The 27,787-nt window shown below is 43.1% G+C and overlaps 1 protein-coding gene across 2 annotated transcripts in view; it reads right to left on the minus strand.

The window, feature by feature from the left end:
- LOC132399687 (engulfment and cell motility protein 2) overlaps positions 1-27,787 on the minus strand; it is a 198,348-nt gene that overhangs the window by 80,350 nt on the left and 90,211 nt on the right. For both annotated transcript variants that reach the window (XM_059980344.1, XM_059980343.1), the window contains exons 3-6: positions 9,034-9,074; positions 3,387-3,459; positions 3,079-3,129; positions 911-1,080 (exon numbers count right to left, since the gene is read on the minus strand). In XM_059980344.1, coding sequence (XP_059836327.1) covers positions 911-1,080; positions 3,079-3,129; positions 3,387-3,459; positions 9,034-9,074 — 335 coding nt within the window. The remainder of the gene's footprint in view (positions 1-910; positions 1,081-3,078; positions 3,130-3,386; positions 3,460-9,033; positions 9,075-27,787) is intronic.

Here is a 27,787-nt window from a genome sequence, read left to right on the forward strand (position 1 = left end):
CTGCTATTAGAAAGCACTGGGTTGATTAACAGAACTGTCAGTGATTTCAGTTAGTGCGTGAAAGCCACTGAATGATGTACAGGATTCAGCATGGCTGGTTTCAAATGGTCAGGAAGCTGGGTACTGCGATGCAAGAAGGGCCATTACAGGGCAAAGGCAAAGAAAGGTTTGCCTTTACATCGACAAGGCAAGGTTTTCCTTGACAATCAACTATGATCGAATAGTGGAGCTGACTCAAAGGGGCTGAATGGCCTCATTCAGCTCCTATGTCTCTTTGGCTTGACAGGCAATGAGCACAAAAACCAGCTGGTGTGTGCTCTCTATGGTGACTCAAGGCATTGAGGACCATGGCATAATGGAGAGAAAAGATGGCCTGACATGCTACCATACCTATTTTATACCATGGACTTGTACAGTGCAAAACATATTCCACAACCTCTGCTCTTTCAAGGAGGTAATGTTTAGCCTTTGAGTTACATCGTTCCAAATTCCCAGAGTTCAGTTCATTCTTTGGTATTTACCCATTTCCCTTTCGAAAATTACTGCTGAATCAAAGTTTAATACCCCTTTCAGACAGTACCTTGCAAATTATAAGACCATACCATAGCACTTTAATTTGTGTAATTTCCTGAGTCTCTTTCATTTGTCAATAATTTCATATCTGTATCATGTGGTTACAAGTCCATACTTCAATCAAGTTTATTGTCAGATAACTACATGTATATAACATAAATAATGTATATAGAAACAAAATCAAAACATTCCTCTTATTAACTACAATTTCCCCATCTAACATCTTCCCTCAGATGCTTCTGAATGAACGAAGTTCACCAACTTCTCCAAATAACTGGTCCACCCACTGATATTTCTACTTCACAAATACCAAGTTAAAGAAAAACTAGGAACTCACTTGGTTCCACTCTCCACCAGCAACATGAGGATAAAAATCCCTTCCATGTTGATAAATTCAGTGGCAAAAGTGGCATCAGCTGACAGCTTGGCCAGTTCCTTCAAAGCGTCGAGCCGCGAGTCCAGGCACGAGGACTGGATCCTCTCCAGCAGCTGGCGGGCTGCTCGGTTCTGCAAACAACGGTCAGGTTAGGGCTTTGCACAATCCCCAAACAGTCTGTTAATGACACTTTACTAAATCAAATTCAGCAAGATAAAATATCAACCACGCACCCTCTGATTACTCTGCCCCTTCAATGAGACATGAACTAGAAGTGGGACACAAGATTCCTCAGCCTATCCACTTAATGGCCAACCCGGCTGTAACCTGAGCTCTGTATTCTTACCTGCTGTAACCTCTCATCCCCTTGCTTATTAAAAAGCTATCCATCCTCTGCCTCAAAAATATTCTAAAGCTCCGCTTCGGCCACCTTTCCGGAAGAAAGTACTGAAGACACTTAAGCCTGAAATATTTTTGTTTTATCTGTCAAATGAGTAATCCCTTATTTTTAACCAGCGTTTCCTAGTACAAGTAGAAATACCCTCCCCACATCTTCTTCATGAAGACTCCTCGAAATCTTTTATGCCTCATTCAAATAGCACTCACTTTTCTCAACCACCACAGGTATGCCTGGCCTGTCTAATCTCTTCTTAAAAGGTAACCTGCCCATTCTCCGTATTAGTCTGGTAAATTGCAGAACTGCTTCTATTGAGTCAATGACCTTCCTTAAATAAGGAAACCAACACTCTACGCAGTGCTGCAGATACAGTCTCACAAATACCATGCGTAAATGAGGCCTATCCTCCTTGTTTTTTTATTCAGTTTTTCTTGCACTCAAAAACATTGTTACCTTTCTCAATTATTTGCAGTACTTGCATGCCAATTTTTTTAAAATCATGCACTAGGAGACCCAGATCTCTCAGCATATCGAGCTCTGCAACTTCTTACCATTTACACAAGATAATATAAAGAGCCTCAGCATCTCTGCTTCCTCAGGTGGCTAAAGAAATTTGGCATGTCCTGTTTGACCCTCTCCGATTTTTACTGACAACACCAGAGAAAGCGTTCTATCCAGATGCGCTGTGGCTCGCTATGGTAACTGCCCTGCCCAGAACCACGAGGATCTGCATGTCCCGGGAACTCTGGGACATCCTCCAGAGTTGACAGACTCTTCCACGAACTCCCTTCCACGAACTCTGTCTTCCCCTCATTGCCTCGGTAAAGCAGCCAACACCCACCTTTGACATTCTCTCTTCTCTCCCCTCCTATCTGGCAGAACATATCCGAGACTGAAAGCCCATATCACCAGTGTTGTGGACAGCTTCTACCGGCCGTTATAAAACTATTAAATAGTCCCTGACTATAAGATGAACTCCTGACCTCCATCCACCTTGTTAAGGCTTTGCACCTTATTGTAACTTTAACACTTCAGTCTGCATTCTACACATAAAAAGCTACGCAAACAGTTGTATTATCTCTTCCTATCCTTGCCAACTCTGCCCTTGAGGAAGCAAACCCACCGATTCCTACCAATCTGTAAGCTTAAGGTCTCATTCTTGTTGGCCTTCACCCACAAGTCCCTACTGTTATTAACAGACTCTTGAATGATGTGCAGTGACAATCGCAGCACATCTAATCCTGTCCTCACATGGTCTGTCAACAAGAATAGATTCTGGCAACATTTCAGCTGCTCCAACTATAATCTGTCCCTTCAACACAGGCACAATGTACAATACTGAACTTGTTCCTTAATCTTTTGACAGTTTCAGCCTTCCAGAAGCGACACTAGTCACTTTCAATTTGATTCTTGTGAACTAAGGGTGGAGTTTTACCCAGTTTCCAACGGCATCGCTGACTTGATAAATCTAATTTGGAATCACAATTACTTGGAAAAAATCGTCAAAAAGCTTGCCAACAATGGAACCAAAGTAGAAATCCTTTTCCAAGCCAAGTTACCCGGGAACAAAGACAAAGCATCTAGGAATGCATGGGCCTCATTTAAATGATACTTGAGGCCCAACATCAAATGTGCTTCAAGACCATTGTCGCTCCAGTCTGATGTGACCCTAAATTGCCCCTCAATGTTGCCAACTCTGATCAACTGAGTCTTCAGCACCAGAAATACTCACCGGAGAAATAGCCAGCCGCAGAATTGTCCCATTTTTGATTTCATTACGAGTCTAGAGAAGATGAAAGGGAGAAAAAAAAAGCAAATCCCAAGAATTTAAAAATGACAGCAATTAATTTTTATTTTGTTTCCTGCAGAAGATTGATGATCAGGACTGGGAGCAATTAAAAAAGAGCCGGATGCTACATCGAAGTAACAGTGGGAGCCTTCCATTCATTGCCGAGGCAATGATCGTAACCAAGTCACTGAAGGAAATCACGCAGAAGGGACGATGTAAAATTGTGCAGATGGAGATGTCAGTGTACTGACCTTCTCAGTGATGTATAGCTGAGTCCCGTCAGCATAACGCAGTGTGTAGTATTCTGGGTTGGGCAAGGACCACCTACAAACAAAAACATCACAGGACAGACATCTCCTTCTGCTGAATCAATAACCATGACCGCCACAATAATTCCCATCAAATGAATAAGCGGCAGTAACACATGAAAATTAGTTAACAATAACTGTAAGCACAAGTTTAATTACTCAATAATCTATTACTATCTGATAATGTAATCAATAACTGTAAATCTCCAGTGCATAATAATCAGGAGCATTGGACAAGGAGCACGCAGCCTGTCTCTAGTACTCAATAAATATGGATGGAGAGTTCTTGCCACCAACCAGACTTGAACATTGATTATTCTGACAACATTCAAACAAAACCAGCGTGAAAATGGAGACACGTGACTGCAGATACTGAAAGTCTGGAGCAACAAACAATTTGCTGGAGGAACCCAGCTGGACAGGCAGTACATATAAGGGGTAAATGAATAAGTGACGTTTTGCATCAAGTCCCTTCATCGGGACTGAGGAGTGACAGTTGATACAAAAAGTTAGAGGACGGGGTGGAGCAAGAGGTGGCGACTTATCGGTGGATCCAGATGAGGGACGATCTCAGAAGCTGAGAGGTGATAAGAGAGTGGGAATGATTTCCAGAAGCTGAGAGGTGATAGGAGGGAGTGACAAAAGACTGATGAGGATGGAGTCTGAAGGAGAGGATGGTGGAGTATTGAATAAAGGGGAAGAAATGAGGAGGGGTGATGGACAGAAGGTGAGGGTTGGGAGGGGAAAGAGGTAGGGTAATGAGGTGAGCATAAAGGAGAAAGGGACTTTGGGGGGAGTAGTAAAATAGATTTATAAGGAAATGTCCTGCAGTTTCAGGCTCCCAACATCTTCTCCAAAACAATCAATTTCATGTTTCATCTCAAACAAACTGCAATGATTATTCAGCCTCTCCTTTCCCATCAGTTCTCTAGCCCCACAATGTCCCCCGGGTAACAGATCAGACAAAAACACAGACACACATTGGTCTACAGTGAAACTAGATCCTGTGTTCTTCCCACCCAGCTTCTTATGTCCTCTTAATTAAGCTGCTTTCAGCCTTAAACTCTGGAATGTCTCTTCACAATCCATTTCTCGCTTGCTAAGCCATTTTTGTCCCAATTATGCAACAATAAATAGATGCTTGTATAAGCTACACATACACAAAATGTCGGAGGAACTCAGCCCGAAACATCTGACTGTGCATTTTTTCCATAGATGCTACTTGGCCTGCTGAGTTCCTCCAACATTTTGTATGTGTTGCTTGGATTTTCACAAATATCATAAATGACCTGACCTAACCAAGCAGAGTCCACTGCCAAGAAGGCTCACCAGTGCCTTTACTTCCTGAGAAAGCTGAAGAAATTTGGGCTGTCCCCTAACCCTCACCAATTTTTAATAGGTGCACCGTAGAACGCATCCTTCTAGGGTGCATCACAACCTGGTATGTAAGTTGTCCTGTCCAAGACCAGAAGAAGCTGCAGAAGATTGTGAATATAGCCCAGCACATCACACAAACCAATCCTCCATTCTTGGACTCACTTTACACCACACGCTGTCGGAGCGGTGCTGCCAGGACAATCAAGGACAAGACCCACCCAGCCAACACACTTTTTGTCCCACTTCCCTCCAGGAGAAGGTTCAGGAGCTTGAGGATTAATACGGCCAGATTTGGGAACAGCTTTTTTCGAACTGTGATAAGACTGCTGAACAGATTCTGACCCTGATCTGGGCCGTACCTTCCAAATATCCGGACCTGACTTGCACTACCGTACTTTCCCTTTTCTATTTTCTAATCATGATTTATAGTTAAAATTTTTATTATATTTATTTCAATTTGTACTTCAGGGAGCGCGAAGCACAGAAACAAGTATCACTGTGATGATTGTACGCTCTAGTATCAATTGTTTGGTGACAATAAAGTATAAAGAATAAGTATAAAGTATTTCCAGCATCTGCAGATTTCCTCTTGCTTGTATAGGCTGGTAATTGCTACAAACACAACAAAGTTAGCATGATAATCGATGATTCTGCCAGTTTTAGATAACCATCTCCACAAAAAGTTCAACTAGTTGCTGTAACTCAACCATTAGTGTCTGAAGCTTGGGGATCCGATGATTGCTGCGTGACTGACAGGAAGGAGGAAGTTTCTGGGAAAGGTTCAGGAACATTATTACAGAATGGCCATCCAACAGGATAGGAAGCAACATTGCAGAATTCTCGCTGAGTTTGACCTTGGCAAAAAGATGTTTAGCTCACTGCAAACAAGGGTAACAAAAGCCCTGGACAGTGCATTTTAGGACATCTCCACGGCAGTGTTAGGCTGCAAGCTGCAGTGATCATTAGAGATTCAATGCTCAGAGAGCACCACAACTACAGGTATAACAGGTAGTATTGAGGGCAGAAAAATTTTACTGGGTGGGGGGCTGGAGTGAGGCAAGGATAGCCAAAAGTCATTGTCGGTCCTTTACAGCAAAATGGTGCATGCACCAAATCTTGAAGAGAAGGCAGAAGATAGTTTCCAGTGAAGAAAACTTAGGTTAAGTGCTCAATTATGAAAGTTGGATGTTGTTCTCATTTGAACAGTGGTTTGAGGACATTTTGCAGATGTTCAAAATCATGAAAGGTTGTATTAGAGGTCAGTTTCAAGAGGACAAACAACAGAAGTATCAGCAGGAAGAGTTAGGAACAAGACGAAGCCACTTGATGTCAGTTTTGAGACCTCTGATTTTCACAGAATATATTAATTATATTTGTACATGGATTGAACAATTACAACAGTCCCGGACAGCATAGAATTTGGAAGCACAGTCAGCAGTGAAATGGATACCCACCCAAAAGGTGGGATTGTTCTCCTCTTCCCCTGTCGAGAAGGTTGAGAGATGTTGTAGAGGTACTCAAAACTGTGAGGGATTCTGCTAGCGTAAGCAGAAAGGACTGCTTCCCTTGGTGGAAAGATAAATATCCTGAGGCAGGTTTATTGGACTGGCAACCACATCAGAGGGAAGTGATTGATATGTGGATCGCACTAACAACCTTGGAGGCGGCCGATTTGGTACTCGAATAAATAAAATACACAAGGGCAAGTGTTAGTACGTGCTCTGAAGGCTGAATGGCTGCCTGCAATGTTACCATTTTGTGATTTCAAGATGCTTTCAGGAAACATCTTGAAAAATAACTGCAGAGTTCCACAGGCCTACAAGAGTTGTTAAAGTAGAATCAGCTTTAGTTTTCAAAAGGAGAATTGGGTCAATGCTAGAGGGGGAAAACACACACACACAATTAATTGCATGAAACAATGGGATTTATTAGATAGTTGTACCAATGATCCAGAATTAGCACGATAGAATGAATGGCCTTCATGATATACTGCTCAAAGCAATTCCTGCACATTTGGATTATCCACTTCTTGACAAAATATAGAGTCTAAAATGTTCATTCTATCCCTCGCCTCCTACTTCCTATTCTTCATCTTCAGTATATCGCTGGTTTGTTTTCTTTATCATTTTAGCCTCTTACTCCAGTAGACCCTTTCTTCCTCCAGCCCTCCATCGATTCTTGGCCCTCTCCCATCATCCATTTCACCATTCCACAGGTTGGCTCCCTATTATCAAGTTATTTCCTCCTTCTCTAAAGAATCCTCTGCAGGTTTGAGATCCTAGAGAAATTCACCAACAGAACTTCAGGAAGAACAACAGAAAGAGCTATACAACCTGGAGTATATAGCGGGGGGGGGGGGGGATTTCTGCAGCGACACAATAATACTTAGTAATGCTCACCAGTCTAGATAAACGTACTTCCCACACAATGACTAGGGTACTAGGGTTAAGGTTACATTGAAGAAACAAATGTAGGCCTTCCAGTGCTAAAGTTAATGACTGTGATTTTACAATTCCCATCCATCAGTCAATCACTGAATGATTTCAAGCTGGAACAAATTAGCTTTGTATTAGTCTGGATGGTTTGGCTTTCACAGCAGTGGGCCATAAGGAACATGATTCTTTCCTGTGTGTGGTCTTTGGCACATCATTTTCTAAATTGCATGCAAAGTTAGCTGATTCAGTGAGTGCAGAGAGAAAATTTACATTAATGGGACTTGCAGCAGGTAAAACAGCAGCAGCTTTCATTCAGAGCCTATTTAATAAGGTAACACCTCTGCAACTGCATCTAGCGCTGTTATGGAGAGAGAGTGGCTTCATTATAATACCAATTACTTTGGTCAAACCTCCATCTGTGGGGCAAGAGAAGGGAAAGATGAGACCAAGATTCAGAGCATTAAAAGGACCAGATGGCACTGGGTAACCAGGAAGTGATAGATGTTTCTTGGGTGGTTTCTTCTGAAATAATGGACAGACATGGATTTAAAGAAAGCTTTTGTTAACCAGCAGGAAATACAAGTAAATGGCTTTGATCAAAATCACTAAACAGCCAGGTAAAGTGTTTTTCATTTGTGTGACTGGTTGTGACCACCCATTTCCCAAATGTCTCCTTCTTCTCTTCCCTCTTTCACCCCAAACCATCCTTTCTCAGCTTCCTCTATGCCAATCAGGCAAACTATCCAACTGTCTCTATGAATTTTCCTCTTCATCCTTAAAGGTTGAGATACAATACCCCTGACAACAAGCTCACAGGCAAGTGAGCTTAGACAAGAGACCACGCTACAAGTGAGGTGAACTGTTTGGCGGATCACTGCGCAACGAGCGTGCCTTCACCTTACACTCACACATATACATTTTCCTTTCTCCAGGGCCAAAGTCTTGAATTTCCTCCCTCAAATTCAAAGACAGATTCATTTGGCAGAAAGCAACTTTATGTAATTGGGAGTGAAACTTACAAGGTAACACAGTGGGGGAATTGTACAGAGAAAAAGCTAGCTGTCAAGGTACAATTATGGAGTTTCCACTTCTATATTCACATAATGCAGAACATGTAAAGAGTGCAAGATAAAAGGTATAAAAATTGGACATCATTGCATGCTTGAATTGAAGTCTGAACTGACTTGTCCGAATTTTTTCCCATCTTTTGGTGTCATAATGCTTTTCTAGTGTACACCTAAAGTAGGCTTATTAAATGTCACAACTGATACTCTGTACACAGGAATTCTATCGAGTTGTGAAGTAAATTACAGAGAACATTCCAAGTTTTGCTACAGATGTAAACCACTTAACTTTGTAGGAAAACAAAGCAGCTAATTTATGCATAAGCATACACATAACAACAAATTAAATCACAGCTGAACACCTTTCTTTGGTTTCTAGCCAGTCTTTGTATAATCAGTAGATAGCTCCATTACAATCTGCAGCAACTTTACATGCAAACTAACATTACCAATTCATTATACACACACACAAAAAATGCAGGAATACTCAGCAGGCCAGGCAGTGTCCCAGCATGGGATGCTACCTAACCTGCTAAATTCCTCCAGCATAAATGTTGCTTGGATTTCCCTCCCACAACCCACATTAAACCACCCTACTGTATATTTCTACCTCTCTAGCTATTTAATAAACCATAGCATTTCCTTTCCCTAGTAACAATGTCTGGGCACCTTTTTTTAAGAATACACGTGTTGCTATGGCACTGCAGTACTTACCCATCACAAACCTCTCTGATGATTGCAATCAGTGGCTTTTTCTGCAAAAGATTGAGAGTAAACTGTTAGCAATAAACTCAAGCAGGTAACATTGCAGATCACACCAGTCTTACATCAGTTGTTGCAAAAATCCAACTCAGCACCAACTTGGAGCCACAATAGCCTAATTGGAAATGCTCCTCGGCACAGGTAAAAGTTCTGAGTTTTGTACAATGGCATCTCCAGCAAGCCGTACGATCCCAGCCACTAAAACCAACAAATCCCATACTTCCAATGAGAACCTGTTTGTGCTCTATATTCATCCATTTGCACTCCCTTAAAATAATATCAAACCAACTGGTGGCGTAGTGACATCAGTGCTGGACTTCTGGGCGAGAGGTCCCGAGTTCGAACCTGGCTAGCTCCATTGCACGCTCTCCATCTGTGCCTGGAGAGTGCCAAGTGTTGAGTGTTGAGCTAGCCTGGAGGGGGATGGGCTCCGCCAAGTTTCAGATGCCCAAGACAAGCCGTATGATGAGCAATCACCAAAAAGATCGGTGCAAAAAGCTTGTCATGATGGTGCCCCACCGACTCCACCGGGCGTGCACACACAAAATAATATCAAAAGAAAATATTGGAAACACTGAACATCCCAAGCAGATAATTTTTTTTAAATTTCAGATTTCCAGGATCTGCAACATTTTGCCTTTCTATCTCCCCCTTTCCAGTTTGCAAAACAACAAAAAAATGCTTAAAATGCTCAGTATTCAGATAAAAGATATATGCTTGTGGGATTATGGATGAATATTAGACTAAGGGAACAACTGGGAGTAAGGAAGATGTACATGGACTACAGAGACAACATAGGAGCATGCCATAAGAGAAACCAATTCACATTAAAGACAATGATGCCCTATTATCAAAGAACAAAGGAGTAAAATATTTTGCATCAATTAAAAAAGGTTAGGATGTGAAAAAGGCCTGTTATCTAGTTCCATTTTGATCTTTGATATGACATGATATAATAAATTCAGATAAATTTATTTATCTATCACATTTACTTTGAAACAGTGAAATGCATCATTTGTGCTACAACCAACACAAACTAAGGATGCGGTGGGGGACAGCCCGCAATTGAATAAATGCAATATCAGAGAATGAGAATGCATGGGGGACAGTGGCGCTCCCTGAGGGTCAGGCACTGGGACCACTGCTGTTCACAGCTGACATTATTTAGATCTGGAAAAACGTTGACAACAAATTGGATGGGAGGCTGAAAATTACAGGTGTACAGCAAGTTGAAGAATAGACCAACAATTGAAAAATGACATTTAACACCTAGAAAAATGTAAGACAGTATCTTTCAGTAGGAACAAAATGGCTAATTGCTGCAAAGATTGAGCCCAATATGAGTACAGAACTCATCATTGAATTGTTATAGAAAAGCCACTAAAGGAAGCAAACTCAGCACCAAGGTTTATTTCTAGAGGGAAATACCAGAAGAGAAATGATGCTAAACCTGGTTAGCTGTCAGAGTTCTCGATAGAGCTCTGCTTGTTATTTTAAGAAATAAAGGTAGAGGCACCAGAGAGAGTACAGAACAAAAAAAGACAAGGATAATAGAAATGTGAAAACGTTTTTGGGAAAGAATGAACAGACTTGTCCTTTTGGTTTTTAAAGCGGTTAAAGGTTAACCTAGTAAAGGGTCATAAAATTAAGGAAGTTTTGATCGAGTGGATGCGAAGGTATCGATTCCACGTGGGTAAGCGTATACCTGGATGCCATCAATTAAGATATTCACCAAAGAATCCAGAAAGGAATTTAGAAGAAACTCTTATCCAAAGAGTGCTAAGAATGTGGAATTCACTCTTTAACAAAGAGTGGCTGGAGCAATCACTATAGAAACAGTAAGGGAACCATGATATACACAGTACTGTGCAAAAGTCTTAGGCACATGTAAAAAAATACTGTAAAGCAAAGATGCTTTCAAAAATAATGAAAGCAAATCTTAGATTGCCAAACATACATTTTCAAAAAAAGTTAAATTATAGATATTTTTGTTTTTCTGGAGAAAATAACATATTAAGAAATATAAAAACTTGATTACTTTGTCGGTATATAGCCCAGTACATGATTAAACAAAGGTAACAGGTGCTATTGATCAATGACAAAATGAGCTGAATGTACTGATTAACCAAAACAGAAATGGGAGTGGAAGGAAACAAACTGGGCAAAGGACAATCAAACCAAACAGCGAGGCTGTGGCAGATGTGACAAGAGAGAACGATGATAAAGCTTGTTGTGCTGTCTTTACGACAGTTATTTAGTTTATAATATTTCCGCTTAGTAATTCATTCGATAGTATTTTCTAGTTAGAATTAGAAGTGTTTAAAGTATATTCATTGCATGTAAAATATATTGGCATGTGATGACGTCACATCCGGTTTCGCCGCGTCTTGTGGGAAAATACCGGTTTGAAATTAGCGCGAGGGTGGGGCTTACCACAAGGCTCACCTGAGCAGAAGTTGTTTTGCAGGCATGAGAAATCACAGTGAGAGCAACGCTGTAAGTTAATAGATAATCGATATATTGAACTAAGATGTTAATGCCGATCCTGTTAGAAGTAACGACGGTAGATAATGTTTATGCTTTCGTTAGTTAAAGAGTCGCGGATAGTTTGCATGGAAGTGTATTTAAAGTAGTCAATGGAGCAGGTAAATTCTCCCTGTATACTGCACCTTAGTGTAATGTAGTTATAGTCACCTTTGCAAGTATTTACACTTGAAATGTGATATTAAGGAAGGAACAAATACTGTATCAATCTTGTATTGTTTTATCAACAGTTTTCACCATATGTTAATGTGAAGAGTGAACAGTAAATGGTTAATCTTACTGCGATCTGGTTCTTATTAACTGTGGTTTATCTCGACGTTAAATTCGGCGTTCGTTACACGCGAAGGAGAACGTGACACTTGTGCAGCCCCCAAGAACAGAATGGCACATTTCCATCCTGTTCATTCTGTGCAATTTTTGGGTTTCAAGTGCTGGTTATTTTGGTTTGTGGTTTCACTTTTCAGTTCTCCTGTCGCAGTGTTCAGGGAGCCTCTGTTGTGGACACTTTCCTAGCATGTACCATGTACCCAGGTGCCAAGTACCAATGTTCATTTGCTTGGGAGGGAAAAAGTGAATTTGTCCTGGAGATATGGAAGTGCTTCATTACTGGTCTTTCATTTCTTCATTCCTAGGGCTGTGAGAGGCCAGTTGTTAGGGATCAGTTCCTAGAGTTTGCAACAACCTCAGTATCGCTCTATCTTATAACATTAACTCTTCTCATCAGCAGTTCTCATGTTTTTAGTTCATCCTTAAAGTCCATCTGGTCTGAAGGGTTGGAGAATATAAGGACAGGATGCTGGAAATACTCAGGTGGCCAGGCAGCAGCGAGGGAGAGCAAATACGTTACATTAACATGACACAACAATCAGCCTTTCAAGCTGGAGAGGCTGACTGTCTTGAACTGTGAAATTCAGTTTTGTCACCTAGCGCTATAATGCGCTTTCTTAAAAGACAAGATGCTGCTCTTCAAGAACACGAACACCACAGTCTCAACGTTGAACAACTTCTCCTTTAACCGCACTCACTTCCTCTTAAGAGGTGCAGCAACAAAATCTTCATGGGTCCAGACTATGCCCATTTCTGTGGCTATGTGGATCAGCAAACCAATCTGCATTAGCCCTACTCCGGCAGTCCCAACACTCACTTGCATGAAAGGAGGAAGCAACTTTTGTTGTCAACTTCCACCCTGTTTCATTTGCATCAGGTCCATCTCCAACACTTCCCTTCCCTACCTTGACTTCTCCATCACCATGGCAACCTGCACATTAACAACCGATGTCTATTACAAGTCTACAGACTGACTTATACCTGTTCCCACCCTGGTTCCGGCAAAGACTCCATTCCCATCTTTAACTTGCCGCATCACATCTATTCTGATGTTGACACCTTCCATTAGAGTGCCTCCAAAGTTTCTTCCTTTTCTCGAAGCGTGGATTCCTCTCCACCAAGATCTGTTGTTGCATGTAATGAGGTACAATGGGAAGCTTGTCTTGCATGTCAAATAATCACACAGTAGATGAAGGTGAAACAAGTTAAGACAATAACAGAGGGCAGAGTGGAGTGCAGCATTTACAGGGAAAGTACAGTGCAGGTAGATAATAAGTTACAAGATCACAGTGAGGTGATAACAACAGTGCTCTATTTCTGCTAGCATTCTCCCTTTTCACACTCAGGAGGAAGAGTAAAGTTTTTTTTTGCACCTCATTGCCCACGATAGTTTAACACCTCTGTAACTTCCGACAATGCAGTACTATCCTGGGATCCACCTGCTCCTCCGCCCTTTCAGCATTCTAGGACCATTCTCCATCATGTCCTGGTTCATGCTCCTGTCTCCACCTACGTTGTATCATCCCATCCACCACAAGAGATGCAATACCTGCCCTTTCACCTTCTCCCTTCCACCATTTGGAACTTGCACCATCGTGGGTGAGGCCGTGAATTCGCTCGTACTTCTTTCAAGTGTATGTGTGTGCACGTGCGTGTGTGTTTTTAATGCTCACACAAAGTTGCTGGTGTAATGGGCAGGGAGGTGGCATTTAATGTTGCAAAATGTGAAATCTTTTGTTCTGGCAAAGAGCATGCTCTGCAAGCTATGGGGCACCATTGTGAAAAGAGTAGAAGAACAGAGAAGTACGTGGGCCAGATGCAGACTTTGTTTTAGTGGCAAAACCAGTTGTAAAGGTGCACTTTAGAAATAGGCTTTATAAACAGTACCATAGCATATTAAACCTTAAAATAACATTGGTCTACCACAGTAGGAGTACTATGCCCACTTTAGGAACCACATATGAAGTGCCAGTAGTGTTCTACTGTTTACTTTTTAACTTGTGTCATAAATGCACCTTATTATTTGTTATTTTATTTGTGGTGACATTACTTTATGTGCTGTGTGTGAGTTATATGTACTGTTGTGCAGCTTGGTCTGGAGGAATGTTGTTTCATTTGGCAATATACATGTATGCACTTGAAATGACAATAAATTGGAACTTGAACTTGAGGAAATAGTGAGGTGGCACAGTAGTGCAGTGGTTAGCACAATGCTTCACAGTACAAGCCACCAGGTTCAATTCCCACTGCTGCCTGTGACCACTTGGGTCCTCCCACAGTCCAAAGATGTGCTGGTTGGTAGGTTCATTGATCATTGTAAACTGCCCTGTAATTAGGCTAGGGTTAAATTGGGGGAATTGCCGGGCACTGCAGTTTGAAGGGCCGCAAGGGCTTGCTCCACACTGAATCTCAATAGATAAATAAATTAAAATGTGAAGGGTTTAGAGAGGATGCCGAAGGGATTGGCCCAAATAACTCCAGGAATAAGGGTTGGGTGGTCAGATCGGAGAAGGTGACATGGGGGCGGTTCTCCCTGGTTCAAGATGTACAGAGGTAGTTTTAATTTAGGAAGTTTGTACCTTTAGCTGAGAAAGAAAAAATTACTATCAGATATAAAGAGTAACAAAAGCATTGAAAGAGACACATGGAATTCTCTCTTCCTACATACAGCAAGTGATTATGGCCTGAAATTCTCTACCAGGAGATGCAGAAGAGTCAGGTTCATTGGGGTGTGGGTCAAGCTACGTTCTTCTTATAGAGCAGAACACAATTGATGAATCCAATAGTTCCAGCACTGGAGGAAACAGTTTCATTATTCTCCACACTGGAGCCTGCAACTGACTAAAACTGAGGCACACGGAAACTTTAAGATGTAAATATAAACCTTTATTCATACAGCTAATCTCCAGGAGACCATGAAAATCCAACAGAATCTCAATCTTATAGACTTCACCAGAAGGATAACAATAAACAATTAACTGCAGTGTCATTTGCTACAATCACCTGCTTAAGTTTAACATCTGGAACACATGTAAATTTAGAGAATTACATGTTTACAATGACAGCACAGACCAACTAGCAGAGTCCCTCTATATATACAATACTGGTGTACAGGCAGTCCCTGGGTTACAGACAAGTTCCGTTCCTGAGTCCGTCTTTAAGTCAGATTTGCATGTAAGTCAGAACAAATACATCCGGTGTTATTTAGCGTCAGTTAGTCAAACATTTGTCTTAGTATATAGTACATATTTTACCTTTCTATGCATATAAAACACTTAAGAAATGCATGTATTCCAATAATTAAACCACTGTGTTGCTTAGTAATAATTGTAGCTTTCATCGGGGCAGGGCCTTTCACATGCTCCATTATTCTCACTTTATCCTTTAAAATTGTTCTCATCGTTGACCAACTGTAGCCTAATGCTTTTCTAATGACTGATGGCATTTCACCTCTTTCCAAATGCTTTATTATTTCCACTTTATTTTCAATCGCGATCGCTTCCTGTCAATGGTACAGAAACACTGCGGGCGGCGGGTGCCCAGCTGTGCCGGCTCCCAAGCTCCACTGGGTCCTAAGGACCACCGCTCTGAAATCCCCGGGTCCTAAACTGCACTGCACTGAGACAGGTTAAATGGGACAAGTGGGGGCTGTGCTGGGTTTGGGTACTATGTTTGAGCCTCCACAATATTCCACGTGGGAATTTAAACTGGAGGTGGCAGTGGTTTTTTTTTACGAGGTTGAGTTGTGAGCTCAACATCAACCCAGCACGGATGATACAGGAGTCACTGGATCGACATCAACCCGGCGTCCTCGGGAGAGGTCTGTCTCGAGCCCGGCGCTGATCTCACTGTGCCACCAGCTGACCGGAAAAGGGGGGGTGGGGTCAGGGTGAATCTTGCTAAGAAAAATTTAAGCCAAATACAAAGTTACACGGTCAACACAGGGTCAACAGCAACGACTTAAATTGGCGGACAGCATTCTCCTTTCTCGGTTCGTAAGTACGAGTTGTCTGTAAGTCGGACATTCATAACTGGGGGACTACCTGTATGTCCCAATGTCACAAGATGGCGGCATGCCTTGCTAACTCCAATCAGTGGTGAAATTTCTTGTCCTTTTCATATTTTCTATGATTGAAAAACAGTGCTGATCATAAAGAATACTAAAATCTGCAAGTCTACTTTGCTGGTGAGTGGGATAATGAAAATGCTGTGCAGTTACAGCCTAGTTACAGCGTGGAGAGGCTCCTTGCTCTGCACTGCAGCCTAAGCGGTGCACGAGGTGATTGAGCGAGACTTCAAGAGGTTACCTGCAGGCACGCACTCCCGATGATTCTACCCGCTGACCTCCGAATGCTGGAAAATAAGCTGGATTACCTGCGTCTGTGTTTCAACCAGCAGGAAATGAGGGACTGCTGCACATCTGCCCTGTCAGAAACATGGCTCCAGGACACCACTTCAAACGGCCACCTTGCTAGAAGGCCTAATCTCCTTTCGGTTGGACAGAAATGCTGTAATCTCCAGTAGGACCCTCAGTGGAGATCTGCGTGCCTACATCAATAAGAACTAGTGTATGAATGCCTCAGTAGCATCGTCTCACTGCAGAAAGTTTTTAAAATGGTGAGGTGCAGGCCTTCCCACTTACCAAGGGAGCTCCCTGCCATTAAGATTTTTGCTGTTTACATTCCCTCGTACTAGTGCTGGGGAAACGCTGCAGGTGCTCTACAGTGTCAGCTGCGACCTTGAACCATTTTCATTGCTGCTGGTGACTTCAATCATGCCGCTTAAAAACAGTCCCGCCAAATTTCTACCAGTACGTCAACTTCGCAGAGGAGAGAGTATATGACACCTGGTCTATACCAACGTTCGTGGAGACGACAAGACCACCCCTGTCCTTGCCTCGGATACTCAGACTACTATCCATTTTGCTAACTTCTGCGTACAGACTACCTGCTAAAGGAGTCAAACCAGTTCACGGGAGATGAGGACCTGGCCAGAAGGTGCCACCCCAGTGCAGCAGGTCTGCTTTGAAAGCACAGACTGGAGCATATTCAGAAAGGCAGCTACCTACGATCGTCACATCAATGTTGATGAATGTGCGGGAGCAGTCACTGGCCTCAGAGGAAAACGCACTGAGGACGTTACCATGATTGAACTGCCAGGGCAAACCCTCAGTGCTTCACTCACTGTTTAGGGATCGGGACCCTGCCTTCAGATCAGGGGATAGAACACTGAGGTCAGCAAGAGCTGCACTCTCCCATGCCATCGGGAAGGCAAAGCGAGAGCACTCGCAGAAAATTCAGACATCTTCGTGACAGCAGGGACATGCGGCACATGTGGCAAAGTATATAAACCCATAACTGGGGCAGGAGCAGCAGTTCAATGTTCCAGGTTGTTTTAGACGTGATAGAGCGGGAGGGAACAAAGGAGCTGCGTTGGCATTACTGCTCAGGAAAATGTCAAGGCAGTGCTCAGACAAGACAGACTGGAGAGCTCCTCTACTGAGTCCATATGGGTGGAAATCAGGAATAAGTAAAGGGATGAACATATTAATGGTGTAATATTATAGACCACCCAACAATCTGTGGGATTTAGAGGAGCAAATTTGTAGGGAGATTGTAGACTGTTGCAAGAAACACAAGCTTGTGATAATAGGTGATGTTAACTTTCCAAATATTTAATGGGATTCCTATAATGTAAAAAAGCTGGATGGGATAGAGTTTGTTAAATGTGTTCCAAGAAATTTCTTTAATCAGTACATAAAGGTCTGAACTTGAAATTGTGGTGCTAATCTTGCACAGGGGAATGAGACAGGACAAGTGACCTACGTTTGTGTAGGGGCACACTATGCACCTAATGATCATAATGCCATTAGTTTTAAGATAATTATGGAGTCAGTGTTGTATGTTGAATTGACAGGTGAACGATTAGGTTTTGTTGTACTGCAGATCATGGTCTCTCTGGGGGGCTTTGCTATTTCTTGTTTGGTGGGTGGTGGGTGTTGATGCTTTTTGCTGAAGTTGGGGAGGGGGAAGGTTGATGCTTTGTGGGTGCTTGTGCGTGAGAGGAGGAGGAAAGGGCTTTGGGTTTCTAACGTTTTTACTGTCACTCATTCTTTGGGGCACTCTCCTGTTTTTGTGGATGTCTGTGAGGAGCAAGAATTTCAGGTTGTACATTACTTACACTCTCTGATGTTAAATGAAACCATCGAGAAGGATAGGTCTGGTCCTTGGGTTGAGATTCTCAACTGGAGAAAGGCCAGTTTTGATGTTATCAGACAGGGGCAGGCAACTGTGGATTGGGACAAGTTGATTTCTGGCAAAGGTGTATTTGGGAAGTGGGAGGCCTTCAAAACTGAAATTTTGAGAGTACGAAGCTTGCACGTGCCTGTTAGAATAAAAGGCAAGGATAACAGGTTTCAGGAAGCTTGGTTTGAGAGATAATGAGGACCTGGTCAGGAAGGAGGAGGTGCATGGTAGCTATGGGCAGGCAGCAGGAAATGAGCATAAGAAATGCAAGAGAACACTTGAGAAAGAGATCAGGAGGGCTAAAAGAAGGCATGAGACAGCCCTAGCAGACAAGATGAAGGAGAATCCCAAGGATCAAAAGGGGCAAAATTGGTCTTCTGGGATTTACTTGGGAGACAGACAGAGTCGATAGAAGTGTTGCCAAGTACTGCATATGGAATACACAGGAGGACGTTCTTGCTATCTTGAGGCAAATTAGGGTGGATAAATCCCCAGGGCCTGATAAGGTGTTCCCTTGAACACTGTAGGTGGGCAGTTTGAAGTTGTATGGGCCAAGTACAGATATTTAAAATGTCCTTAGCTACAGGTGAGGTGCCAGAGGATAGGAGGATAGCTAATGTTGTTCCGTTATTTACAAAAGGCTCTATGAATAAGCCAGGAAACTACAGGCCAGTGAGCCTGATATCAATAGTGGGCAAGTTATGCCTAACCAACCTTAGAGGTTTTTGAGGAAGTTATCAGCAAAGTTGATAAAGGCAAGGCAGTGAATGTTGTCTACATAGACTTTCAAAAGGCCTTTGACAAAGTCCCACGTGGGAGGTTGGTCAAGAAGGTTCAGCCACTTGGCATTCAAGATGAGGTAGTAAATAGGATTAGACATTGACTTTGCAAAAGTCAGAGAGTGGTAGTAGATTTAATAGAGGCGTACAATATTATGAGGGCTACAGGTAGGGTAAATGAAAGTAGGTTTTATCCTCATGATGCGGGTGACAGGCGAAATGTTTAAGGGGCACATGGGGGTCAATTTCTTCACTCAGAGAGTGATGAAAGTGTGGAACAAGCTGCTAACGACCATGATGGTTTAATTTCAACATCTATTTTGGATAGGTACAAGATGGAAGGTGCATGGTGGACTTTGGTCTGGGCATAGGTTGCAGGGATGAGGCAGTTTAATAAGTCAGCATGGACTAGACGGGCTGAAGGGCCTGTTGCTGTGCTATAGTATTCTGCAACTCTATAACAGATCACAAGTTTACAATGCATGTCAACGACAGTGACACCTCCCTTCCTGATGGGCTGAAAGCCTTCTATTCATGACTTGATCCAAAGACTGATTTGACACTGAGGAAAGCCCCCTGTCCCCTTAAGGAGCAGGCACCCTGTCGGGATGCAGCAAAGGAAAGGACATTCGTAGCTGGGGTAAACTCACACAAAGCCTTGGGGCTGAATAACTTACCTGGTCTGGTGGTGATGGATTGTGCGGCCCAGCTAAGAGAGGTTTTAATCAACATTTTTAATTTCTCTTTGCAACAGGTCACTGTCCCTGCAGGCTTCAAGGCAGCCACCAACATTCCGGTGCCCAAAAGAGGGACGGGAACTGGCCTAAAACAATTACGACACAGTGGCACTGACCTCAACAATCATGAAGTGCTTTGAGCAGTGGTAATGGATCACCTAAAATCCCACCTTCCAACTACACTGGACCCTTTCCAGCTCACCTACTGCTCAAACCCATCCACTGATGGCAGATAGACTCGGCCATCCACCATCCTGTCCCATGCAGAAAACAATGTTTCATTCGCTAGGATATTGTTCATGGACTTCAGCTTGGCATTTAACATGAGGCTGATGGGTAAATTGTTCTCAATGGGACTCAACACCCCCGTCTCTAACGTGATCTTGGCCTTCTTGTTGCGAAGGCCCCCCAGTCAGTCTGAGTTGGTAGCAACATCTCAAGCTCCATCACGCTGAGCTTGAGTTGAGTTCACCCTCCAAATAATGATCCCCAACACCGGAGAAGCCCAACATAAACTGGTAACTACTTTCTGAAACCTCCAGTTCATAACGGTGATGGAGAAAGTTTTGCTTGAAATTTCTATCTTCCTGCAGGCCTCTTGTGCTGATCTGATGAAGTCAAATGCACATTTGAAGAACAACATACACTCTGGACTCTGATGAAACAGCAGTTCTGATGAAGAGTTCGCAACATGCAACATTAAGTCATTCCCCCCCGCCCCACACACACTGACGTGCTGCATATTTCCAGCACACTTTGTTTTATTCCAGGTTTATGACATTTACATATATCCTACAGTTCTTTCTGTTTCTGTCTATTCAACACTCATCCATCCATCCCCCTCTATTTACACCTCTTCTAGGCAGGTAACAACATTCACCCACTCTCTGAGCAGGCACCACAAATCCCTTTTGGTCTCCCTTCTGCCACAGTCATTCCCTTTGTCCTCCACATCCTTCTCCCTCTTTGCAACTTACCTTTCCTGGTCACTGAACTGAAATGTGAGCTCTCTCCACAGATGCTGCCCCACCTTCTAACATTTTTCTTGCACCAAAGGTTTTCTGTTGTGCCGCCTCACATACATTTCCACTTCTTATAAAATGCCCTTGACATTTGAGTAAGCATAGATATGACAAATCTTCAATGCTTAAGCAGGCAGGGGTTAATCAAGGAGAGTGCAGCTCCTCTTAGCTTTTCAGGTGATGACACAACAATCATGCAACATTTGGAAATGGCTGATAAGTAACACTCATCCATCAAATGCCAGGCAGGCATTGACTAACTCCAGTTGGAGATAGAGAACCCAGCTCCTCCTCAAAATAAGAACAGCAGTAGCAGAGGTCAGTGCCCACCAATCTTCCAAGGGCCAAGTAGCAACGATGTGACTGCAAGATCTGGTCGCAGGACGCCATCATTGATGAGACACAAATCTGGAAATATAATAGAATATTCTTCAATTGTTTGGGTGCCCTGACTGACATTCAAGTTGACTCCATCCAAGATCAAGCAAAATACTTGATCATCACCCTATCCTTCACTGCCTGCACACACTGTGGCTACAAAGAGCACATCAACAGCCTCAGCACGATTTTCCTGCAGCATCTTCCACACTCACATGCTCTATGATTCCAGGCAAGTGTCATAAACTTGAGAGTAGCAGCTCCAAGAAGTTCTCCTCTTGGTTCATTACCAGCCTAACTTTATTACTGAGACATCCCCTACCCATATAGCATCATTATAGGACTTTTTGACCACACTGCTTTTGGAGGTTTAAATTGGCAAGGCTGCTAATTCTGACAGCAGATATAGGTGGGCATAATGTATGTTATATTCTACCCAACAGCAGCTGTATCTAAATACCATTTACTAAACTCCTGTTACACACACTGCTGGAACAAGGTTAAACAAAAACATGCAAGGTAAAGGGTAACACCCACAGAGAAAGTACAGTGCAGGCGAATATGAACAAGTAGCATTAATCATCGACTACAGTGGATCTGGAACCCTCATCCATGACCGGAACCGTCATCTCAGACTGACCGTGCGTTACTGTCACATGTTAGTACAGAGACGGGGGAAATCACTTGGCCTTTTTGTAAAAACTACATCATGGAAACATTATGGGATAATCAACTTCATCGACAGCCAAGCTCAGGTACCTTACCACATAGCAGACTGCAAGCTATCCCAGTGTACAACCTTTAGAACATAACTTTGCAGGTAACAGGGAGATTGGTGGTGCTGTGGACAGCGTAGATGAATAGCAAAGAATGTAATAGGATACAGATCATTTGCAGATATGGGCAGAGCAATGGCAGATGGAGTTTAACCCACCAAATATGAAGTGTTGCACCTTGTTAGGTCGAGTGCAAAGAGACAACACGCTGTTAAAAGCAAGATCATGAACAGTGTTGATGAGCAGAGGAATGTTGGGGTCCAAGTTCACAGCTCCCTGAAAGTGTCTATAGAGGTTGGTAGGGTGGTTAAGGTGGCAAATTGCATGCTTGCCATTTTAAGCCAAAGCATTAAATTTAACAGTGAGGATGTTATGTTACAGCATTATAAAACTCTACTTATGCTGCATCTGGAGTTGCATACAGTTCTGATTGCCCCATTACAGGGAGGATGTAGAGACTTTGGAGAGGGCACAGAAGAGGGTCAGCAGGATGTTGCCTGGATCAGAGGGCATGTGCTATCACAAGAGGTTGAACAAATTTGGGTTGATTTCTCTTGAGCGATGGAGGCTGAGGAAGGTCTGTTAAGAGGTTTACAAGAGCGTAGACAGTATGAAATGTCTAATACCAAAGGCATGTATTTAAGGTGAGGGGGGTAATTTTAAAAGAGATGTGAGGGGCAAGTTTTTCTTAAATACAAAGAGGGGTGGATGCCCGGAATGGGTGGTGGTCGAGGCAGATACATTAGGGACTTGTAAGAAACATTTAGATAGGCACATCAGCATGGGGAAAATAGAAGGATATGACATTGTGCAGAATAACAGATTAGTTTAGTTGGCCATTTGATTATTAATTGGTTCAGCATAACACTGTTGTTTGAAGAGACTATTTCTGTGCTGTATGTTTAAAAGTGCAAAAGCAAAGCATCCATGGGAATGTCCAAGACCAATATATTTTTAGTACTAAGGAGTTAAGGGATATGTTAGTGGAGGTGTGATAGACGAGCAGTCATTAACTAATTAAATAACTGAGCAGCAGAAGGGGCCACTTTGTTTCGCCTGTTCACAATCCTTAAGAACTGAAGCAGTAATGGAACTAGGCTTGATCCTTGCTTGACACCAAAGTCACTGGATTGTAACCAGCAGCACAAACCCTGGTGGATTTTGCTCGTTTCTAGACCAGTGCACCACCTCGCTGGGACCCAACTCAGTGACTTGGAAACAAATATCAAGCTTTCCTTTTCTCTTGGTCTACTTCCTCGGTGATGGGTGAGGGATAACAGCCAAATTCCTCAGAATAAAAGGGAAATATAAACAATCCCAATCCTTAGCTGGTCATCAGCAGGCAATGTGAACCAGCATCTTCACTTGCCCCAAGTTGTCTTCAGGGTGTTACCAAGCTGGGTAGAATTAAACAACGTGTTAAGAGATAGCAGCTTGCACCCATATGGAATTTGTAAACTACACCAAACGTCCCAAGGCTCAGCAGATAAGGTTACAGTGTGCTCAGTCACAGTCGTCTCACTGGGTCCAAACAAAGGTGTAGTTATGTGTTCTTTGCCTTTTTTATGATTGCAAGACACTGCTGGATATTAAGAACATCAAGCACTGTTGCTCTACCCCATCAGCGAGTTGCTGGATAGCAGTGGATCTGGACCTGTTGCACATCATGTTTGGAGCCTGTTTCAGCCATCTTGGGAAGCAGGTGGTGCATGGTCTTACTGCAATCACAAAACCCCACGAGTCTGATTCACTGGTTCATTGGTGAGACTGATGGAGGGATTTTTGTCTGTTTTGCCATTGTCAAATGTGTTCTGAACCGCATGATGGCCTCATTAGGGGACCTGCTGCTGGCTAAGCCAACGATGGTAGTACGGGCAACCGTTGAGGCCACCGAACTCCTCGAACCTGCACCAGAGGATTTTCACAATATTGAAAATATTGAAGATTTGAAATGATCAAAGGAGGGAATGAGAATGTGGAGAGGGTGAGGGGTATGTGTGGGGGGGGAACGAGGGGTAAGTGTAGCAAAGTATGTGTACAGGACTGGAGACAGAGTATGTGATTGGGGAAGTGTAGGAGGACAGGGAACAGGTAACTAAAATAGAGTAACAGACCCTTTCCTTGGCAACCACAAGGAAAGGGAACCTTGCTTACCACAAGACAATGTGTCTGGCCAAGTATCTGAGCTATATACCTATTTTGAGTGTTTTGCTTGCATCTGTACCTATTCCAAGTATTTCACTTGTGTCTATACTTATTCTGAGTATTTTGCGTGCTTAGCTATGCAATAGCCAATCAATCGATGAATTTGAATCGGTTACCATATTTGCAAATGTAGTCCCCCGCTTTTGGGTATAAGTAAACCGACAGATTCGGAGTTGGCTACGGTACGCCAAGGTGCATGTGACTGCAAACTCTCTGCTGAATAAAAAACCGTTTCAGAGGTTAATTCGTGCCTCTGGTGTTTTTTCCTCAACTGAGCGGGTTAACAGTGTGGCCTCGGTTGCTGTACAGACTAGGCCCTCATGCCTCGGTGTCACCAAGTGAAGGAGCTGGCTGTGTGCCACTGGATGCTGGGCTTCGCTGGGGGCTTGGAGCTGCCTTCCAGTGTTTGCTCGGGGAAAGAAAGACAAATTGGAATGTGCTTGTCTATGGTTATGCTTGTGCGAGATGAGGAACTGCTGTGTTTTGTTCTTGAAGAAACGTGGCTCCAGGACAAAATCCATGCACATTGAATCTACAGTTCATGGCAACTGAGGGACTTGAGTTAGATTATTTCTTATGTACAGATGGCCCCCGTTTTTCGAACGTCCGCTTTACAACAGCTCGCTGTTGTGAAAGACCTACAGTACCTGTTTTCGCAAATCAAAGAGGATTTTTACTTTTACAAAAAAAAGACGCCCACTTTATATGTGTGTTTACCCCAAGAAAGACTACCATGACAGTGAAGCCTTGTGCAGGCAGTTGTGTGCGCATGTGTGTATGTGCGTAGGCGTGTACGTACCGATTTTTTTCCTCCAAATCGATTTTGGCTCACTGTCTTCCCAATTCTGATAAGTGAAACTCCACCGTATATACAGTATTTCTACATTATATGGGCTGTATATTTATATCAATCCTGCTTTTACTATATGTTCATGTTATTTTAGGTTTTATGTGCTATTTGGTATGATTTGGTAGGTTATTTTTTGGGTCTGGGAACACTCAATAATTTTTCCCATATAAATTAATGGTAATTGCTTCTTCGCTTTACAACATATCGGCTTACGAAAGGTTTCATGGGAACGCTCTACGTTCGGATAGCGGGGGAACCCTGTATTTAAAAAATCAGCTGTGAAGCGCCTGAATGACTATCGCCCTGAGGCGCTGACACCCATTGCCATGAAGTGCTTTGAGAGACTTGTGCTCTCACACAGTAAGGCTATAATCCCACCTGTTCTGGACAAACACCAGTTTACCTCCCGGGCAAACCGCTCCACAGTGGATGCAATCACAACAGCCCTCCATATTGCTCTGACTCACTTAGAGGAACCGAACACTTACGTGAGGATGTTATTTGTGGACTTCAGTTCTGCATTTAACACAGTCATCCCCCATAAACTGGTCAGCAAACTGAACACTCTTGGCCTGGCTTCCTCCCTGTGCTCGTGGGTCATGGACTTTCCCACAGACCGACCACAGCAAGTCAGAGTTGGTAAGCACACCTCCACCACCCTCATCTTAACAACAGGCACCCCGCAGGGCTGTGTGCTGAGCCCCATGCTCTCCACACTCTTCACACGACTGCACCCCGCAGGGCTGTGTGCTGAGCCCTATGCTCTACACACTCTTCACACATGACTGCACCCTCACCTACACCTCCAACGCCATAATTAAATTTGCAGACGATACACACAATGGTTGGCCTGATCTCAGACGAGGATGAAACAGCCTACAGGCTCCATGTGCATCATCTGACGGAGTGGTGTAAGGACAACGATCTGGTCCTTAACACTTCTAAAGCAAAAGAGATGATCATTGACCTCAGGAGATCAAAGGACAGAGTACACCCCCCCCTCCATATACATGGAGAGGTAGTGAAAAGTTCCTCGGAGTCATGTTGTCAAAACAGCTGACATGGACCACCAACACCTCGCTGACATGGACCACCAACACCTCGCTGCTTGTAAAAAAGCACAACAAAGACTCTGATTCCTCAGAAAGCTGAAACAGGCCAAACTCCCACAAAAGCTGTTGCTTAACTTCTACAGAAGCACAATTGAACCCATCCTGACCAACAGCCCCACAGTGTGGTATGCCAGCTGCACAGCCGCTGAGCGACGAGATCTGCATCGCGTGGTGAAGGCGGCCCAGCGAATTGTCAGAATGGAGCTCCCAGGACTGGACACAATTTATTCCAGCAGACTCAGGAGGAAAGCAATCAGCATAACCAGAGACACCACGCACCCCAGCCACTCCCTGTTTGACCCATCTAGCAAAAGGTTCAGGACACTAAAAGCCAGAACAAATAGACTGAGGAACAGCTTCTACCCCAGAGCTGTGGTCTCCATCACACCACTCACACAGAACAATGACTGAAACTGTGAGCACACACAAGGACTCAAATACTTGCACTAACGGCACTTTGTATATTACTGTGATATTCTGGTGCTGCTGAAAGAAAAAAAACTTATTTTCTGCTACTTATCTATTTAATACTTTTTTTCTATTACTGTCTTGTTTTTATCTACCGCTTTGTTTGTTTGCCTGAGAGGAAGCCAAAGAGAGTTTCATTGTACCTATGTATAATGACAATAAAGATCATTCAATTCAATATTCAATATTTCTTTCTAACTGCATGTTTTCCTGCTTTTGCAATTCTATGTGTCATGTGTAACTGCTGGTTCTGTGCTTTGCGCCTTGGCCCTGGAGGAACACTGCTTCATTTGGCTGTGTTCGTGTATATGGTTGAATGACAATTAAACAAATTGGAACTTCATCAGAAAAAAACTGGCACCATGGAGGCAATATTTCAACAGGTAGCCTGAAATTTAGTCTTAAGGAAAGATTTTAAAGAGCACTTTAAAACAGGGGGGAAAGAACAGTGGTAGCAAGGCAAAGGGGTTGTGGATGGTATTCCAGTGTCTGAAGTCAGGGCTGCTCACAGCAACCATCCAAGTTCTATGATGTACCAGAAAGGTAAAGTTTCAGGAAAGCAGAACGTTTTATCTCAGTGGTTTCACATTCTGGGCTAATCTTGCTCTTGTGTAAAAACTTGCACATGGGCTATGAAATTGAGCTGAAAAGCATACCTTTGCAGGTAACAGGGAGATTGGTGGTGCTGTAGATGAATAGCAAAGAATATAATAGGAGACAGATCATTTGCAAACATGGGCAGAGCAATGGCAGATGGAGTTTAACCCGGCCAAATGTGAGGTGTTGCACCTTGTTAGGTCGAGTGCAGAGACAGCAGATAGTTAAAGCGCTTGCTTGACACACAAGAAAGTCAAGTCCTTTAACAGTAGCCACTAGACATACTGAGTGATACAATGACCATAAAGCTAGATGCAATCAGAGGAAACATTTTAACTTTACAGTACCAAGGTAGAGTCACAACTGGCAGTGGCAAAGTCTCATTTTGCTCCTTCTACCCATTACACGCTAGTACAGAGAACCAGTAAGGAACGCTAAGTGTGTCTCCAGCCTATTCACAAACTTCCCACCTTAATATCACAAAACACCCATATCTCACCAACAACTTCCACACTCCATCTAACATTCCATTTCCCTCCCTCCTTCCAACACTTCACCCCCAAGCTCACCCCCCTCCCTCCCCTCTCTCGAACTGCCTTGGTTAATCCCATCTCTTCCATGCTGGGAATGTTTTATTTGACAAAAGGGCCAAAAAAAACCAACAAC

The sequence above is a fragment of the Hypanus sabinus genome, chromosome 9, assembly GCF_030144855.1.
Source record: "Hypanus sabinus isolate sHypSab1 chromosome 9, sHypSab1.hap1, whole genome shotgun sequence".
Lineage (NCBI taxonomy): Eukaryota > Metazoa > Chordata > Chondrichthyes > Myliobatiformes > Dasyatidae > Hypanus > Hypanus sabinus.